Source organism: Sander lucioperca, chromosome 7 (genome assembly GCF_008315115.2).
Source record: "Sander lucioperca isolate FBNREF2018 chromosome 7, SLUC_FBN_1.2, whole genome shotgun sequence".
Taxonomy (NCBI): Eukaryota; Metazoa; Chordata; class Actinopteri; order Perciformes; family Percidae; genus Sander; species Sander lucioperca.
The window spans coordinates 18638640-18658235 of NC_050179.1; the positions used below are offsets into that span (position 1 = coordinate 18638640).

The 19596-nt window shown below is 38.8% G+C and overlaps 1 protein-coding gene across 14 annotated transcripts in view; it reads right to left on the reverse strand.

Moving 5' to 3' along the window:
• Positions 1 to 18482, reverse strand: part of ppip5k1b (diphosphoinositol pentakisphosphate kinase 1b) — a 67186-nt gene extending 48704 nt beyond the window's left edge. For 10 of the 14 annotated variants that reach the window (XR_004897845.1, XM_036003080.1, XM_036003078.1 and 7 more), the window contains exons 1-8: positions 18290 to 18482; positions 8696 to 9293; positions 4683 to 4878; positions 2775 to 2865; positions 2070 to 2155; positions 1623 to 1777; positions 998 to 1099; positions 729 to 890 (exon numbers count right to left, since the gene is read on the reverse strand). Coding sequence is in view for 13 of the 14 variants with exons in the window: in XM_036003080.1 (XP_035858973.1) it covers positions 729 to 890; positions 998 to 1099; positions 1623 to 1777; positions 2070 to 2155; positions 2775 to 2865; positions 4683 to 4878; positions 8696 to 8884 (981 nt within the window). In the remaining variant the exon portion in view is untranslated. The remainder of the gene's footprint in view (positions 1 to 728; positions 891 to 997; positions 1100 to 1622; positions 1778 to 2069; positions 2156 to 2774; positions 2866 to 4682; positions 4879 to 8695; positions 9294 to 18289) is intronic. The other 4 variants (XM_036003087.1, XM_036003083.1, XM_036003089.1 and 1 more) reach the window with 1 other exon arrangement.
• Positions 18483 to 19596: the final 1114 nt, after the last annotated feature.

Genomic DNA, 19596 nt, shown 5'->3' on the forward strand with positions numbered 1-19596 from the left:
AGATTGGTATGGGGTAATTTCCATAAAATCATCTCTCAATGCAAATCAAACCAGCTATCAGGCTAACTGGAATAAAACCATGCCAATCTCTAGGTATGGTGAAGGGTATGTGATGATGTGGGGCTATTTTAATTCCAAAGGCCAAGGGAACAAAAAAATCTGCCTGCCTCTATGGGAATTTAACATAGGGGTGTATACTTATGCCCCCTGTATTTTAAGGAAGAATATTTATTTATTTACGATACATTATTCATTCACAAAGAAAATTGGTGTCCTTAAAGGTTGGATTTTTCCTCATTTTTTTAATTAAGGCATTAAGATCAATTTCCAAAATATGATTTTTTTTTATTCCTCTTTTTAGTTAACTTTAGCATGGGTTCATAAACTTATGAGTGCCACTGTAGGTCTACAACTGTCTGTGTTTACAGTAATTGGTTGAAAGATAATGCTCTCCCTGCTCTAAAATGGGTTTCATGAGCTGATAGCACAAGGTCTTACTGTCTCATTGGTGCAGTGTTTGTCTTAGCTATAAATAGATTACTCAACATAAAGAGAGGTAGAGTTTCTGACCACTAACAGCTTGGGCAGCAATACCAAAATGACAAGAAAAGGACCCTAGGCCCATAAATAATGTAGTTTTCAAAAACTAAATGCAGGTTACAAACCTCTTTAATGTTTTCCTGCACACTACGCTGCACTACATCCTCTACATGATGACTAAAGTTTACCTTAAAGGCCAGGCAGACCTTGCGGGCCACCAGTTTCTCCATGGCAGTCAGCATGACGGGGTAGCGGATCTCCTTCCCCTCACTGTCCCTCTCTACCTTTCCGTCCAGTGCAGGAGATTTCCGGGCCTCCGCGTGGGCGTAGTCTGGACCCACTGTGTAAACCTGGAAACACCACACGCACGCACACAGAATGAGTCACTTATGTATTAATCAATTCAATTCAATCAATTCAACACCTCCATCAATGGCTGATTGAACATGCACAGTACCTTGACATCAGTACCATCTGTGGGCATGAACTCCTCGTAGATGTAGGATCCAGTCTTTCGTACGCTGCTTTCTGGGGAGTACACACTGCTACGACTCCCTATCTACAGCAAAGAAGGGAGAGAGAAAGAGAATGAAGGGGAATTCAAAGGGAATTTGGAACCAAACCTGTAAATACAAATCTTATTTCACCTCATTCCCTAACCTTTGCTCCACCTATGCGCTTCCCTAATAGTACTTTGTGTCACTGCTGTTCCACTGTACTGTTCGACTGCCCCATTAAAAGCTAATTGGGTTAACCCTGCATCTGCCACACAACCATATCTCTTGTGTACAGTAAGTCATTAAATTATGCAATAACACTAAGTCACAACCCCAAAAAATTGAAGGATTTTTTTTTTAAGTGAGAAACATTATATAAAAATAACATTCATTGACATGTAGGGTAATCTTTATGTAGCTCAACATATTAAGCTTACTGTATAAATTGTCCATGAATGGAAAAGTTTACAAGCAGTGTGACCAAAAGCTTAACTTCTCCTTCTTTTTTGTACTGTAAGTATCTCTGGATCAGAGCATCTGTCAGTGACTGAATGGATTTTTCTGCGTCACTTAGGTGACAGCTACCTTTCTGAAGAGTCTCTGGCTGCCCCCTCCAGCAGACGTTGGGTAATAGATGTACACATTGTGGTCCTCGGCACACACAGGTTTCTCCACGAAGGGTTTAGGGAACACCTCCCCGTTTACCTCAACATGGTCCTCTGCTTCCACCAGGTTACACTCTGCACAGGGTAAGACTTTTGTTTTAACTTCTTTTTACTAGAACATCTTTAAAACACATATTTAAAAAAAAAAGTCAAAAACCATCTGTGCTTTATAGCACAAGAGTTCGTAAAATTTCACTTAGGTTTCTGAAGTTCTGAAGTTACTGATGCCGTGTATGCTGCCATTTATCACAGATGTATTATCCAATAAATCTTTCCTGGAATTGATGGCTTTGTTTTACTTTGTTACCATGAATCAGATGTGTACACATACAAACTTATTTAACACAAAATAAGAACTCTTACTCACCCTCAGGATTGTCGGGGTCTCGGTTTAACACAGCATAACGAGGCAGGTCAATGCCTTCTTCCTGTAAGATCCGGTACACTTCTCTCCTGACAGGGAATAAAATACGATTATAAATTACCTCCAAAAAGAACAATCAAAGTGAGTCCATGTATATGGCTTTGGTGTGTGTGTGTGTGTGTGTGTGTGTGTGTGTGTGTGTGTGTGTGTGTGTGTGTGTGTGTGTGTGTGTGTGTGTGTGTGTGTGTGTGTGTGTGACTTAGAATGAGCTTGTTTGGCTGGCATGCAAACTCTTGTTGGTAAAATAGTGAAATTCAAAAAGGTACATAAGGTGGTGAAAAACCTATACTGATGCAGGTACATTGTTTTTTTGTGTTGATGTTGTTCATAGAATATACTTCAATAAATCATTAAGTTTCAAAGTAACTTCTTGGATGACAAACTCAAGGGACTGATACAACGGCAAGCATCATGTGTCAGAGAGCGCAGAGCGGTAGCACTAGTGATTGTTTTACTTTCTACAATACAAGTCTCACAGTTCTAAGCTGGTATAAAGAAGCCTTACAATGACTTTGTCTACTTTTTGACCCTTGTTATACTAATGGTATGTGCAGCCACTGTCTTATTAGGGACCATTATTTTGAAATGAGCCAGTAAAAACGTTTTTGATACCCCTCAGCCCTGTGTGTGCGTCTGCTCAAACTGTACCTGTCCTGTATGAAATACTGCATGTTGAGGTCATTGATGAGCAGTGGATTCCTGAGCTTGGCATACTCCACAGCTTTGTCCAGAGGGAAACCTAAAAAAGAAAATATCCCACAACATCAATCCTAGCTCAACCAGCATTTACAAATAACGTAAAAAGGAGTAGTAGAAGTAAAAATGATTTTCATGTATATACAGTACATTTCTGTTTTGCTATTCTCTGTTAACACAATAGTGAATGAGCCTATATTCAGTTTAGCACATTAAAAGTGGTAAAAACGATTGTATTGATGGTTTATGTATGAAGTCATGAGAAGGTTGAGTTGGGATGGTGTCTGGTGGTCTTTTGAGCTGCACATAGAGCTGCTTTCTTTCCCTTCATACTGTATATGGGATCATGTATTGATCCACCCATCTGATGGATTCTAAACTTATCTTAAATCTGTTGTATTTAAAACATGTAATGGGTCTTAATGAGTTATTTTTATAAGACGTTAGTGTAGCTCTATCTTAAAAAAATGTAAATCTATAGAAACTTCAACAGATTGAAAACGTCTCTGCACACCTGAATATGTGACAGAGGAAAGCAACATTTGAATATAAATGAGAAAACTATCACACACTACATGAGAGTTTTCTCGTTTTTAATCAAGAAACTTCAACAGAAAATTAAAAGGAACAGGTCTTGGGTCATTACCACTTTATATTAACAGGCTTGAAGTACTATGTGTGGGGTAGCTAATTACTGGTAGAGGTAGTGACACATATTATATGTCACAAATGGCTAATAACACACAATCTCAAGGTCACTGTTCACCATATTGCTCTGCATATGAGCAGGATAGACATGTCTCCAGGAAACATTTTTGGAAAAAATATTAGTGTTTCTACTTTCCAATAATAACAACAACACAGGACTTATACTATGTTCCCATGGTCTCTGAGCAACAATACAAAAATCTCATTCTTTTAAAAATAGAATGGAAAAACAGTCTCACGTGATAAGCTCAAGACTTAAGACTCAAATACACACTGTGAGACAGTTCAGTGTCAAAGGGGAAATAATACTTAAATAGTGTATAAAAGCATATGTGCTTTGCCATTTATATTTGGTAATACATAGCACAGATCTAAAAACAAACTGATCCTATTGTTTGAACTCTTAATGTAAATGAGTGTTCAGTAGCATGTATTCAAGTGTATAATTTAAGATAGAGGTCATATACATGGAAGGTGTTTTTCTTGTTCATCTAGCTCTGCCTTTGTAAACCACACATGGTCATGTAATTAATTACAAGCCATAAATAGAGATTACCAATCCCACAGCTTTTTTTTCCTCTATCGAGAGATTCCCAGAAACTGGTACTGGTTGCTGTCAAACAGCTTGACACAAACTTGGCAAACTCTTTAAAATATGGCGAGGCTTTTTCAGTACACAGAACAGAAAAAAATGTATTTAATTTGAACAGCCAATAAACTGGTTCAGGGAAACATTTTACTAACTCACTGCCAACACCAACAAAATCATTTCAAAACAAGACTTTGATGTCAAAGAACAAGGGAGTGAGCATCTCCTATTCATTACTGTTGCATTGTTACTTTATTGCCATCTCTTTCCCCAGTTTTAGAGATAATTTAATTAACCTCAGCTGAGTTAGCTCCGAAGAAATATTTTTTTTCTTGTGGAAAACATCAAGGTATTTTGTGATGACAAAACATGATGCAATTGCAGGACACAAGGGAACATGTAAACAGCTTAAAAGCAAGATAATTTATTTGGAGGATAGGTAAAACATGGCCAGTTTATGCCAGTGTGGCCAGTGAGTCACATTTGAGTCACATTTCCTCTCCACCTCCCTGTCACGGTTTCCTCTCATGTAACAGGATGTTTTTAACTTGTTTTTTTTTTACCTTTGGAGTGGAAGGAGATCAGGCAGTCGCAGAGGGGCCACTTCTCTACAGGTTCCTCTAGGATCACCTCCTCTGGAAAGATGACCATATTGATGTAGTCAAACTTACAAAGGCGCTCCAGGATCTCAGTCATGGGCTTGGATTTGGACTTCTTCATCATGGCACATATGCCGACCACAATCTGACGCTCTGGTGGCTGGTGGAGAGGACAGGGGAGACCAGGACCGAGAAGGGAAGGATGACAAGTGAGACAAGGGTATTGACGACTGACAAAAACGTGCCAATGCAACAGTATGTATAGGGGAATGTAAAGACAGCAGGACGGCATATCCTGACTCTTGGTGGCCTTTAAAAGCATATTGGACCTTATGGTCATATTGTGAGATGTTAAAGAGTGATATGAGTAGTGCGATAGACAGAATAATTCTCTTTAGAGTTTTACAGCCCTAGATCCTAACTACTACAAACATGGCATAAACCCGCACTCTTCCTGAAAGCTTGGTTAACAATCAAATGGTTGGTAACATGCTAACTGTAGGTATCTTAACTTAAGCTAATATACACAGTACAACACAGTAGAAAGTACATTACAATGCTAACAGCATAATAAGATGCACTTTGAGCAGAATGCTAAGTACAGCTTGGACTGATAAAGTTGCGTCAAACGATGTAGAGCTGAGCCTACCAAACGGAGTCTGAGATGTCCTAAAATAGGAAGTGCAGAGAGGAAAACCCTTTTGATTTAACTAACAGCAATTCTTACGATGATGATTCTCAAAGGATATAGATTATTTTTTATTATAACTAGAGATGCACCGATTACAATTTTCTAGGCCGAATCCGTTTTCCAATTTTTCACTGAGTTTGACCTGCCGATACCCATTTTAGCCGATTCCGATTTCATTTTTTCTAACCACTTTACAGCACACACAGATATTTATTTTCTATCTTTTCTTTAATAGAACATTTTACATTTTGCGTAGAGCATAGAACATTTTTTGAACAGATAATCGATCGCTATAAAGTATCAGGGCTCGACATTAAGGGTTGTCCGCTTGTCCGGGACAAGTGGATTTTTTGTAGGGCAAGTGGAAGAGAAATTTACTTGCCCAGCTGGATAAGTTAAAACTCAAACAAAATAAAATGCCATGTTACTTCACGTCATGCGCCACTCATTACGTCTATGTTACCGATTTGAAACAAAAAAAAAAATGTTCCCCACAATCCGGGGCAGCGGACCCAGCGGCAGCGGGGCAGCGGACCGCTAACGTTAGACCCAGCCCGCTGTTCAGCTCATTCTCTGTAAGCGATGCAGCACGAAAGCACGGCGAGCCAGCCGGTGTTAGTTGGCTAACATTAGCTTGCTAACTCCACCTTAACGTTACCTCCTCGCCGCATCGTTCACAGAAAACGAGCCAAATACAGTTGTCACTCGTGGCGATAGCAGTGTGCTTTGTGTGGATGAAGCATGAAGTTAATTTGACTCATTTAGCGGCTGACTCTCTCTCAGTATCTCAATATATTGACTTAGTAACTCAGAATATTGACTAAGAATCTCAAAGCAATGAGAACATTTAAAATATTGACTTACAATCTCAATATATTGACTCAATATCTCAAAGTATCGACTTAGTATCTCAATATATTGACTTAGTAACTTAGAATATTGACTAGGAATCTGAAAGTAATGAGAAACTTCAAAATATTCACTTAGAATCTCAATAACTTAATATCTCAAAAATATTGACTAGTATCTCAATATATTGACTAGGAATCTGAAAGTAATGACAAACTTTAAAATATTGACTTAGAATCTTAATATATTAACTTATGCACGCTTATGCGTGCAAAGTATTACTTTGTATTATGGAGTCTGGAGATCCTTTTTTCTTGTTGAAGGGGAAATCTATTCTTGGGACACATTTGTTTCTACTGTTTCAACTGAATTTTATTAATGTTGATAGTGTTTGGATGCTTTCAACGGTTTGTTCGAATTCTGGATTAGCAAAACAATTTTATTATATATATATAATAAAATATATAATTATTTTTTAATAAAATGATAAATCTTTACCCGGACAAGTGACTTTTGTGCGTGGACAAGTGAAACATAAATGTACTTGTCCAAAGGACAAGTGCCTCAAAAAGTTAATGTCAAGCCCTGAGCATATACATTACTCCTGGTGTGGGAAATTCACACTCTCACACACACTCACACACACACACACACACACACACACACACACACACACACACACACACACACACACACACACACACACACACACACACACACACACACACACACACACACACACACACACACACACCTAAAGTGCAATGTTATGGAAGAACCATTTCCTTCTTTTCACATCCAATATCCAACTTTTTTTTTTTTATATATATATTTAGCAAACTAAACGTCTGTATGAAAACAGGTAGTAGCCGAATCCAGAGTATTATCCAGAGCGCAAGATCCCACGGGATCCCACACAGAGCACGACATCTATTGCCGGAAGAGACTACCGGTAAAGTAGTGAAGAAGCGAGAGAACAGCAGAAGAGATCAACGAAATGGTAGAGTTTGAGGTTAGCATCGAACACGACGATGAGTGTATCAATTTCGAAGGTCGCCCGTACCTATTCGAGCCTGAATACACACGAGGAGCTACAACTAATGGAGGAGAATCGGAGAGCTAGCTCGCTAGCAGTATCAGGCAAGTGTTACTTAAATAAACTGTATTTGTACTAGTGTAGAAGTTTGGCATCATTCCGGGCATTATTAGTGGGGTAATTTACAAGATATTGGATCCATTAGCGCCTGCACTAAGCCATTCGGCTGATAGCGCTAACTCGCCCAGTATTAGACCAAGGAAAAAAAGCTTCTGGCGGGGGGGGGTTGTTTGGCTCGAGGTCATGGTGCAAAGGACCCTAGGGTGAAATTACTCCGAACCATCCTTTTAACGTTTTGGCCAATTCCGGTCACCAGCCGGTCAATCGGTGCATCTCTAATTATAACCTTTATTTAACCAGAAGAAGCCCACTGAGATTAAGAATCTCTTTTCAAGGGTGACCTGCCATACTAGTGGTAGTGGTAGGGGACATTTGTCCATTTTACATTCACATCAACATCAATTTTGTTTTTTGTGTGCTTTACAGCCTCACGGGCCGCTGGTGTTGCTACAGATTTTTATTTTTTTTCTATCACAGTAAGGTTTGCTGTGCGTCAAGATATGAGAATGATGACAGCTGTGTCTTTATCATTATGAAATCATCGATTCATTGATTGAAACCTGAAAATGTCACCATTACTTAACACAAACAGGAGAAAGTTATCGCTTCTTCAGCATGCTGACACTTCCCACGCATGGAAAATGTATTTGAATCTTGAGATAGCATTACACTAAATTGTTTTTGTGTACATTGATTCTTACATTAAGTAGGAAAGTATTTGCTGCTGTGCCACAGTGGTTGAGGTGACTAAAGTATGACCTACCTGTTACCTGCTATCTGTTCACTCAATGTAACTCAGTGTCTAGATAAGACCATCAGCTAGTACAACAGAGACATACACCGAGACAAAGAGAGGAAATCATAGCAAGTAAGCGAGCAGCTAACACAGCACTACCATAAAGTCCTTTTAAGATACAGGACTAAACAACAGTCCAGATGCCTTAACGCTGTTTATCTGCTGCATTGTTCTCACACCAGCCTTTGTATATTTCCATCTCTATTTCCACTCCAAATAAAGCTTTCCTCTTTACAATTTCCAGTCCTGTTAATACCCGTCTGCCCAAAAAATGACCAAAGGTTTAGCTTCCTATTCCACAATGAAATCATCTTTTTCTATTGTAAATTTAAAGTTACATTATTAAGTCATTCATTATTAATACAATGCATGCACTCTAATTTATAAGTGCAAATCATTTTGTGAAATTTTACAATTTACACTGCTAATAAAAACTTTTAAATAAACAAAAATAGTAATAATTTAACTTTACACCTGTCACTTACCGACTCATCTTCATCGCCCTCCATTTCCTCATCTCGATACATCTCATTCCTCATGCCTGCCTCCATTTGGCCCATGTCCTGCTCGTCATCCCCACAGCCAACCACAAACCTAGGAACATCTATGTCACCCCGCCCTTGTCCTTCCCCTAGTCCTGGTCCTGTTCCTGGTCCGTCGCAGGTCTCGGACATCACAAACCCCTGTGAAACATGGCTGCTTCGCGTTGGCTCCTCCCCAGATAGCGATTATGACAGCAAAGCAGGAAGAATCCCAATGTACTTTGTTACGACGTCGCTAGATGACTGGCGCCTGAGAGCCTGGTGATAGAGTGAAGGGTCTGTTGGTGTTTCTGAGCTGGCTGATAACAGCTACGTGCTTCTGTGTGCGTACAGTATTTGTTGAGGTAGAAAAAGAGCCGTGGATGTCCTAAGAGGTAGAACACAGGGAGTGGACTCCACGTATGTTGAGGTAGAAAGTCAAGATCCTGGTTGCAAAACTCCTTGTGTCAGGACAGAGGAGGTCTGGCTCTGAGAGATAACATGACCCAGTTCTTCACACAGGAAACTCCAGGGTCAACATCTGTGCACCATTTTGCTTGTCCTGTGAATAAAAAAATAAAAAAAGGAAGGTGAAACTGGTTAAGCAACTGGTTCAAACTATTCTTATACGTAGGTGAAAACTGCTTACACAAAAGAGTAAAACTTGACAAGTTAAGCACCATTTGGGAGTTGCAGAGACACACACCAGTTACAGCTGTGCAAGCTAACTTAAATAAACATTCTGCATCTAAATAACCACAGTCCTGGTTGTTGCAGTGTTGCTACATCATCCATTTGTGAAATAAAAGTCAGGGCTGTAACATCAGCCACACAATAGAAGAAAAACATTATTGATTTCTGAGGAAACTGGGTTATTGCATCACTCAAGACAAATGTTAGCATACTTAAGCTATGAATCAAGATTTGGCTAGAGAGAATTTCTGGTATGTTGAATATTGAAATATGTAAATAAACATTTATTAGTCCATCGTGAAAGGGTGTTTACAGACATGCTAGGTATTTGCATCAAAAGTTTATCACAAAACATATGATCTAAATGCACATCGCGAGTTTTAAAAATGTAGAGCATCCAGCAAGGTGGAAAGTCCTCAATACAAGATATTTATAACGTGAAATTTAGGAACCCTTTTTTGTCAAACTTCTCAGGGTTACACCAAAGAGCCAACTGAGGAGTTAAGAGTGAGCAACAACACACAGTAAGCAACAACACACAGCAACTTACTCCAACAACTCACATGTGTTCAGAGCAGGAATAACCAATCAAGGACAAGGATTTACGATACATCTGCTATTTGTTATTAACGTTGTTAACTTTATTCAATTATATGTTATTCTGCAAAAGCTTGTACTTTTTAAATTTCAAAAAGAAAATCATTCATATATCCAGTAGCAATTAGCATGTAAAATTAAAGCTATAGTGCGTAGTTTCTGTCGCCCCCATGAGGAATTCTAAGTAATGACAACTAAACTTTCGACGCGTCCACATTATACACGCCTTACGTGATCGCCCCCCACCCCTCCTCCACGCAGTTGCTAGTAGCCAAGGAGGACACAGAGGATCAAAAAAACATGATGGACTCTTCAGAAGAGGTAATTATCTTCACTCGAGCTCGGGAAAGTCACCGGACGACACAATCTCCTGAACACAGCCATACTGAGAAATACAGAGAGAGTTGCGTGGAGCTGATAGTCTTAATTAGCTTTGTAGCAACTCATTTGGCAATGGCTTGAATGTAACGGACGTGTATTAATATAAAAAAGTTACACACTTTAAGCATTTAATATATTTATAATGTATAAATGGAGGTTAAATAATAGAAAGTTGGCTGAAATGGAAACAAAGAAAAGTGGAGCAGGAAAGAACTTCTGCTGCTGATATAGAACAATCAGAAAAACAGATAAAGATCATTCATATCAATGTCAGATTTGTTTTCATTATTTACCTGTTTACAATCTATGGGTGGATCACATTACTCTGGATTGCATTTCACTTTTCAGACGGAGCCACTTATGACACGTCCTAGATGGACCCAGTCCTGATGTAATTTTTATCGCAATTGTTAAATTAGAACTACAATTTAATTTTAATGCGTTTCCTGTTGTCTAATTTTCGCACCGGGCCGAACAACGCCCCAAAGCTTCGATATAAATCACAACATACCACAGCCTATCCTAAGCTATTGCTTAAACATGTCAAAATCAAATCAAGAGCTGCTCACTCGCCAAATAGTACAAGGGTTCAACCCTGAGGCCTTAAAGTCACAAACACCATTCTGTAACCGTTCCTGCTTTGTGATCACATTCCTAAAATGTTCTTTTTAAGTGTCTCTTTCTTTCACACTTTTGATGGAAAGTGCATTTGTATGGATACAAAAGGCACCAAAGGTTAGAATGGTGTAATGGCTTAGTCAATGTAAAATGGTGCAGTAAAGTGTGGAAACAGTATTTTTAATTGTATTTTATTAAAATGTCATTAAAAGTCTCCTGTGGAGTACTTATTTTTAAATGTATTATTTGAATATATTAATCTGGATGCTTGTATAAAAATCTTAGATTGTCTGGGTTAGTTTGCTTGATGGTGCTTGTTCATCAGACGGCTTCACAACGAACTGATGCAACACTGAACTTGTTTCTGCACCTGGTTTCGAATTCCAACTTGTTGAGATATTCTTGGAAGTGAAACAAAAATAGCTGCTGTTTGTTGTCATTGTCTTTACTGTGATGATAGTCACAACCTAGTTTCAGCCTGTCCTCTTAATGTGACTTTCCACCACCCAGTACAAGATTTTTGTTTTGTGTATTGTAAAAGCCAGAATTGGCAGATCAGAAAATTCTATTTCAAAATGGAAACAGAACCTTAACTACACTCAGTTGTCAGTTTATTAGGTTTTATAGGTGCATCAAGCTAAAACTAATGCAGTCAACTGTCCTGCAATAAATCCCTCATGAAGGTTAAAATGTTCCGTTTTTGTTTCAGAGAGGTGTTGATTCAACTTTATGGTAATTTTGGTGCTGTTGAATTGTGCAGCATTATACAGACACAAATATATAAATACAAAATAATAGAAACATATTTCAGTATAACACAATACAATTCAACAACACCACAAACTGTAGCCCCCAAATTGATCTTACAGTTGAATCAACAAAACCTCTCTAAAACCAAACATTATAACCTTCGTTAAAGTAGCATTCATTGCAGGACTGTTGTATGATACCGTTTTCTTTTTTAGCTAGGTGTACATAATAAACTGAAAACGGAGTGTATGCCTACTAATAATAATACTATTATCCTGGGAAAACTCAACCTTTACTGTTTCCACAGTTATTGTCTCCCAAGAAAACACACAGAGTAAGAAGACAGATGCAACAATAAACTGTTGTGTGTTACTTAGCACTCAATTGCTTGAAACAATTTTCAGTTAAAGAGGAAAGATGACGTGACTGATCTGCAAAATCATAACACACACCAAAACAACATATGTTGATGCATTTGGGGAAAATAAGTTGATAGATAAATTAGGATAATTCTAATCATCTATTGCTAAAAATCTAATCGGTAAAAGCTGCCAAATTTCACCAAACATTTGCAACCCTCTTGCTTCCATTTAATTGGTGTGTGTGCGGTTACTGCTTATCCATTACCTGATCTGATACAACTCAATAAAGAAAGCTGTTATGTCATTGCCTCACAATTAAGCCCAAGCCCAAGAGTGAGGTGTTAATTGTAGCCAAGCTAGAAGAAACTTGTCACTGTAGTATGTACACAAACAGTAGACGCAGCCAAAGCCTGTTCATGTCTCTCATCAGTATAGTCTAACACTCCCGCCGCCCCTTCAAACACCACCACCACCACCCTGACCCCAACACCCACAACAAACAGCTGACTAGAGGGGAAAAGCCTCCTGAAACAGATGGATGGAACATATCACCTCTCAGTGACGGCCCACAAACCGACTGTGCGCTCCACGCAGTCTTTGAATGACTGCAAGAGCTTATTTAAAGTCACTTCCACTCACATACAGTGGAGATTAGGGCACTGGCATTGATGAACTGTTTTGGCTGCTAAAGAGAAGACGTGTGTCCTGACATTTTTTGCCAGGACATACCATCATATCACTAAATCTCACACCACGTGACCCAGCCTAACCTTGGTACCCAGAAATAACAGTGTCCTCTTCTGCAGGGGGAGCGATACAGGAGCTGAAGGGTGGAGCGAAGGCACGGGTGTTGGGTGCCATGGGCCAGCTACGCTACCCAAAGATAACTCATCATTATTAACGTCTGAGGCGATGACAGGCCGCACTAAACAAAGTGGAAGCCCTTCTTGATCGCCCGGGGTCGAAGAACACTGACAGATATACTCGTAAATAAATATAACTGCTGTGAGTAGGCACGGCTCAGCTTGAGTTTATTCTGCCTTTACTAGGCCAAGGACATGTCCTTTACTCGACTGGCAAGGATAAGCCGACATCGCACACCATAAAAGAAATTCTGCATGATGGTTAGAAACATATACGCAAACAAAGGATGTATCAAATCACACAAAATTCCAACCAGAGATTAAACCAAGTGACTTCACTGATTAAACTTTAAGCAATGAGCTCAGCTGGTGTTATGATCGCCTGTAAGGGGTGAACTCACACATGACTCAACACCACTGATGGTTCCATTTTGCATGCTACTATAATTTTTCCTCCAGGTACACTGGGCTCTGAAGCAACATTTCCACAGAAGAAAATCAATTCCTCTTACACCTGATTTGCATCTTGGAGGTATCCTATGGTGTGTACACAAGTCTTGCCACTGCTTGCTACCATTGATCAAATCAAGAAGATACAAAATAAAAATGAACATACAAAGTTATCAACCTGTGCATTCACATATTTTGTGGTTAACATCTATTGTTGTCTTTGGAAAACAATGAAGTTATGCTTCCAACGGGTTCTAATAGTCTGAAAACAAGTGGTACTCTTTTTATAGTCCTTATAGCAAAGTCATTGTACAGCTGCTCGTTTAAATGGGGTCTCCACTGATATTCCACATGAATGAATCAATTTGCTTATTATGAGTATAAGTATATTACGTAGTATAAGTCTGAAAATAGCTCTGGTAACATCAGGGTTATATAGAGTTTAAATGTGTAAATTCAGGATTTTTCTTCAGTTTTGAACATTTATTAAAATCTGTCTCTTGCAAGTTGCTCAACTTTATGGAAGTCCTATTACTAAATCGCTGAAGTGTCTCTTTAAATGAGACTATGCATCTCTTGAAAATGCAAATAACACATTTCAAATGTTGAATTCATAATCAATAAAATGCACAGTTTCTCAAATCAATACACAGAGAACTTGCTACAGCCTTGGCTAGTATGACTAGTTGCTTTAGGTAGCTAAGCAAACTTTAGATAGGCCTACATGTTGCAGTAAAACTGACATTACTGAGTTAGTTCGCTGACTTTATGACTCTTTTTCTACTTGTTCTACATATGCTCTGTTTGAGCATTTACCATGATGTCTAACTATGATGTGCAGTAAAAGTGGCGGCTTTTTAGCAAAAGTCACATAGTCCTGCTTTAGACAACATTAAACACAAATGCATTTAGAAAAAATATATCATAGAAAAACATATGTCACCCTAAAACTAAGGAATTAAAAAAATATTGCTTTGGTATCAGTAATGACACTCGGGTGTTATATTCAACCGTATTTCAAACAATTCCCACTCCTAGACAGTGTTGAAAGTTCTCAACACAGAAAGTGTATTATTAAAGCATGACTTTCATTATAACAGAGCTGCAATGTTGTAGTTCCTTTTACTAGGACAAAACGGAAAAGGAATACAAAAAGGAAATAGACAGAGCAACCAGACAAAAACATCATATGAAAATGTGTCCTCTCTGCCAGTTAAATTGTTCCCCTCAAAAAAAAAAATAAAACCCTATATCACCCACGAATAAATTAGGAGGCTGATTAAAAACGTCCCCAGCTGTCAGCTGCAGGCCCTCGTCCATGCATGAGTCACCTCAGTCATCACTGCAGGGCCGGAGACAAACAACACGGCTCCAATAAAAGGCTTTTAACCTTCGAAACTGTCTGCCACAGGGAGGCTGTGTCGTGTTTATTACCGGTGAGGGAGGAGATGGTCATTAGCTCCAATTCGCTATCACTTCTCTGATAAGATGGCAAATGAGGAACATCACGATTTATGACACACCGTGCAAATGGAAACAGTTTGCCTGTTAATTACGGGCTCATATTTGGTGGATTGATCTAATAACTGTAGATTATTTCTAGGTATGAAAAAGGATGCATTTGTGGTTGGGACCTTTATTGTGAAAGGTGAAGTATTTCGCTTAGCCCAGTAACACTACTTTTCTATCAGGGTCAGTATGATGCTAATCAAGTGAACAGCTTGTTATCTGAAGAGAGTTCAAGACGTAATCATTAACAAAACTGTTAATTATTAAATTCTATAAAATTCAACTCACTGCTTAAGTGAACAAAGTTATCGAGGTTGGACACTTACGTCAGCCCTGAAACACTATCACCCCCAGGGTCAGAAAACATGCTGGTGGTGTTATTAGGTGAAACAACCAGAGGAACAGCAGTTACAGATGCCTCTACAAGCTTGTAAATTCATTTTGCACCAGGCACTCGAGAAATTAGCTTTGTTTGCGAATACAAACTGCCATCATTACTGAAAACAGAGGCCATAATAAGCTCACCGGTATAAAGCGGCCCTGCAAAACAGGCCCATTATTTCTAACTCATCAACGCAAACATTTCTCACTGTATGACATGAGACCTCTGTAGGGTTTACAAGATGATTTATGGAACATGGAAAGATTGCTTTATTCTCCCGCTTCTAAGCTAATGATGAATATATTCTCCCGTTTCTAAGCTACTGATGAATAACTTTTGCCAGGTATAGGCTACAGCTTTCAGGGTTACAATAAATTAAATTCTAATGGGTCCCTTCGGAGAATACGGGCTGCTGCAGCAGATCATTTAAAGATGCAGCAGCAACATAACAGATGATAAACAAGATAGATTGGAATATGAACACAGATATAAAGCAGATGGGCTTCATACTAAAATATGGTACAAATGTGATAGTTTTAACATCATTACATGATATATACAATTTATGAATGAGAGGTTAGAAGAAAAGTAAAGATCATTGCAGTAAACATATTCTGCGAAAAAACAGCAGGACCTTATGAGTTTGTATGCACTGATCCAGTGTTTCCCATACATAGGTTCTACTTGGGCACACCTCCCAGGTAAATTGAGACCCGCCCAGGTAAATAAAATCCGAATTCAAATTTCTTTCCAAACAACGGTGTATTTTTTTACAGCGCACACAGACCAGCTGTCTCCAGCCCCTCCCCCTCGTGAAGTTGCGTGCCGCGTGCATGACAGCGTCAACGTTGCACTTGCTCAGAGAGGCTATCTTTACGTTAGTAGTAGCATGCTGCTGGTGGTCTTACAATGGGATTAAAGGACAAATCCGGCGCAAAATTAACCTAGGGGTTAATAACACATGTGTACCGAGTCGACCGTTCTCTGGGATTTGTTTTCATGCTAATCGAATGTGACCAGTTTTAGCGCAAACCGCTAATTAGCTTATAACGCTAGTCGTCAGGGCAAAGGTAAAGTAAAAAGAAATGGCTATTTCTATACCACTAACAAGGCTCAAAATAGCACCACACTTTCACGGTAGCATAATGAAATGTAAACCAAAGCATTGAGAACTTTGTAAGTGTACCGAGAGTTTATTAAAAAGATAGATTATAAAGACAGTACCCTTCACGTATACAGGCAGGCGCCATCTTGGGAAAACAGTCACGACCAGTCGAACGACGAACGCCGTGCTTGAGTTATGTTACTGGTTACACGCCGGTTGACTGGTCGTGACTGTTTTCCCAAACTGGCGCCCGCATGTATACGTGAACGGCCAAACACCGGACCAGACTGGTATACAGAATTTTAGCACTATTGAGAAGTAGTTAAACTAGTAACGCAGATAACGCTACTGCCCAACCATATGCCCAACACTGCTCACAAAACACGTTGGATTTAGTGCTGTGACGTCGTCGGGCCAGGCTGCTAATGTAGACTACTTTTTACTTTGCCAGAAGGTGTCAGTGACAAATGGCAGTTCAACAGGTTTGCATATACAGTCTATGGTATGCATACAATTAAACCAGACGGGTTATGCCGGAAACCGACCCAACAACCAGAGACCACTTTTTCATGGTTTCTTCCTGCTTCCATACATTTTTCTGCCACGTTTAATGGTGTCCTTGTTGAGGTTGCATGCATTACAGTTTTTTTCTACTGTCTTGCAAAAGTCTTCTCAAACTGTCTCAATGTTTTAAGTATGTCTTAAAATATATTAAAAAAATATTATTACTATAGTCTTTCTTATCTTGTCTCACATCAGGAAGAACTGTGCCTTTTGCTAGATCATCTCTGGTTAGGTTAAATGAAAAAAATTACACATGCATTTGCACTACTATTATTCTCACAAAATTATAATAATGTGTACAGCTTATCATGCATTTTTTTTATTTTTCCTATATTGTGATACTGTACTACTCTACTTGTTTACACTAATTGCCCCCTGGGGACTAATACAGTGTTTTGAATTGAATTTAATTAATTTACAAATAGAAACTATTAGAGCAGAAACGATTAGTCCATCAATCAATTAATGATCAACAAAGTTGCTGAAGTTATTTTCAAGGCAAAATGCCAAACATGTATATGTTCAGGTTTCTCATTTGTTAAGATTATAGGTAGCACTTTGTAATAGTCATCATTAATGCATGGTAGTGGATTGTTATTATAAAGTGTAACTGGATTACCTGTATTTGTTAGTCAAAGTAAATGTAACTTTTGGTTGAACAAAACAAGCAATTTGAAGATGTACCTTTGGGATATGGGGTATTATGTTGGGCACTTGTCACTACTTTCTGAAGGTTTATAAGACCCAACAATAATGTTAGTTCCCGCCCAGTAAACTACACTGTCAATATTCAGACAGCATGATGAGGAGGGGCACACATCATAATACCACCCTCAGCAACCACACACACACACACACACACACACACACACACAGTTTGATAGTTAGGTCTTTCTTACATCAAACTGATGATATATTCCCTTCTCTCTCTCTCTCTCTCTCTCTCTCTCTCTCTCTCTCTCTCTCTGTGGTTAATACACGAACGTTGTATTTGTACCACACATTACAGGTGTCCAGCAGCCTGTTTCAAACCACAACCTGTAGTTGTAGTAAAACACGACTCCTTTGGGAGACATAAACCGAAACAAAACACATAATATAATTGAATGCGTCGACCTGCCCAATACACATCACTCCTGTTACATACAGTTAAGTTACACAACGTTTAAAAACTCGCCTGCTTTTATCCATTTCCACCGACACAACAGCAAAAATCCAACTTTTCGCTATCACAGGACTCAAAGCTACGCCGTAAAGCATAGTGTTGAAAACAACAGAACTTACCGGCAAAAAAAAATGGAATTCAGTTAGCTGTTCACTTCCTTATTTCCCCTGACTAAAGGGAAGCTGCAGCCGCTTGAGTTTAGTTTTCTACTCTCAGTAAAGTTGTGAGGCAACTACACGACAAGTTCACGCCCGGTCATCGCTATCGCTGCTGCTGCTGCTGCTGCTGCTGCTGCTAGCCAAAGTGCTAGCTTCCTTCCTTTTCTTTCTCTTCACCTTTTTTTTTTTTTTTTTTTTTTAACATAAAGTTTAGTTTCTTTAAAGACGCGTCATCACTGCCATCTGCCGGTCAAAGTGCTGAATTGCAGCACTGCACGTTTCAAGAGCATGAAGGAAGTTGAGCTAAAAACTGTGAAATAAACAGTGGCGGAAGAAATATTCAGATCCTATATTTAAGTAAAAGTATCAATACAACAGTGTGCAAATACTATATTTTACTGTAATATATTACGTTATACTGCTATACTATATGTTATTCTATAATATTATGATTGTTATAAAACAATAAAGGCTTATCTGTTCTTATTATTTTACAAGTAAAAGTATTGCATTCAAATTCCTACTTAAGTAAAAGTACATCAGCAAAATGTTTCAAAAGTAAAAGTACTCATTTTGTCACTCTTTGAGTCTCGAACAATTTGTCAACATCTGAAACAAGGAGCCACACAACTACAACCAATGTAAAATCTTCCACTGAAAAGTAACTTAGAACTCCAGCTGTCCAATAAATTTAGGGAAGTAAAAAAGTACAATATTTATCTTAATGAAATGTAGTGAAGTATTAAGTAGCAGAAAATGGAACTAAGTAAAGTACAGTACAAGTACCTCAAAAATGAACTCAAGTACTGTATTTATTGTAGGCCTAAACAGTCATGACATAAAATACCGGGTCTACAGAAACGAGCAAAAATGCATGGCTGCATATTAAATGTTGCATACGTTCACTTAGCCTGGATGTATCGTGAGCTAAACTGGGTAACGTTATCACTGTCACTGTGTCATGAGCCAAAGCATTAAGAGTTTGTTGTAGCAACCAGACATACTTTTTTTAATTAGGTGAAGTTATTCATCACACCCTGCAGCCTCACACAGGAACCACACACAGTCAGCAGAGGTATGAAACAAGCCTTACATAAATTTCCATAATCCCACAGTTCCCTTTGCTTCCCATTGAGCCATTCCCAGCATCAGACCAGTGCTGGTCACTGCCAGACAGCACGGTGTGGCTGATGTGAGTCTGGCAACCTGTCAAGAAAATGTGGAGCAGCTCTCTATCCCATCATGCAGCAGGACATGAGAAGTCAGTC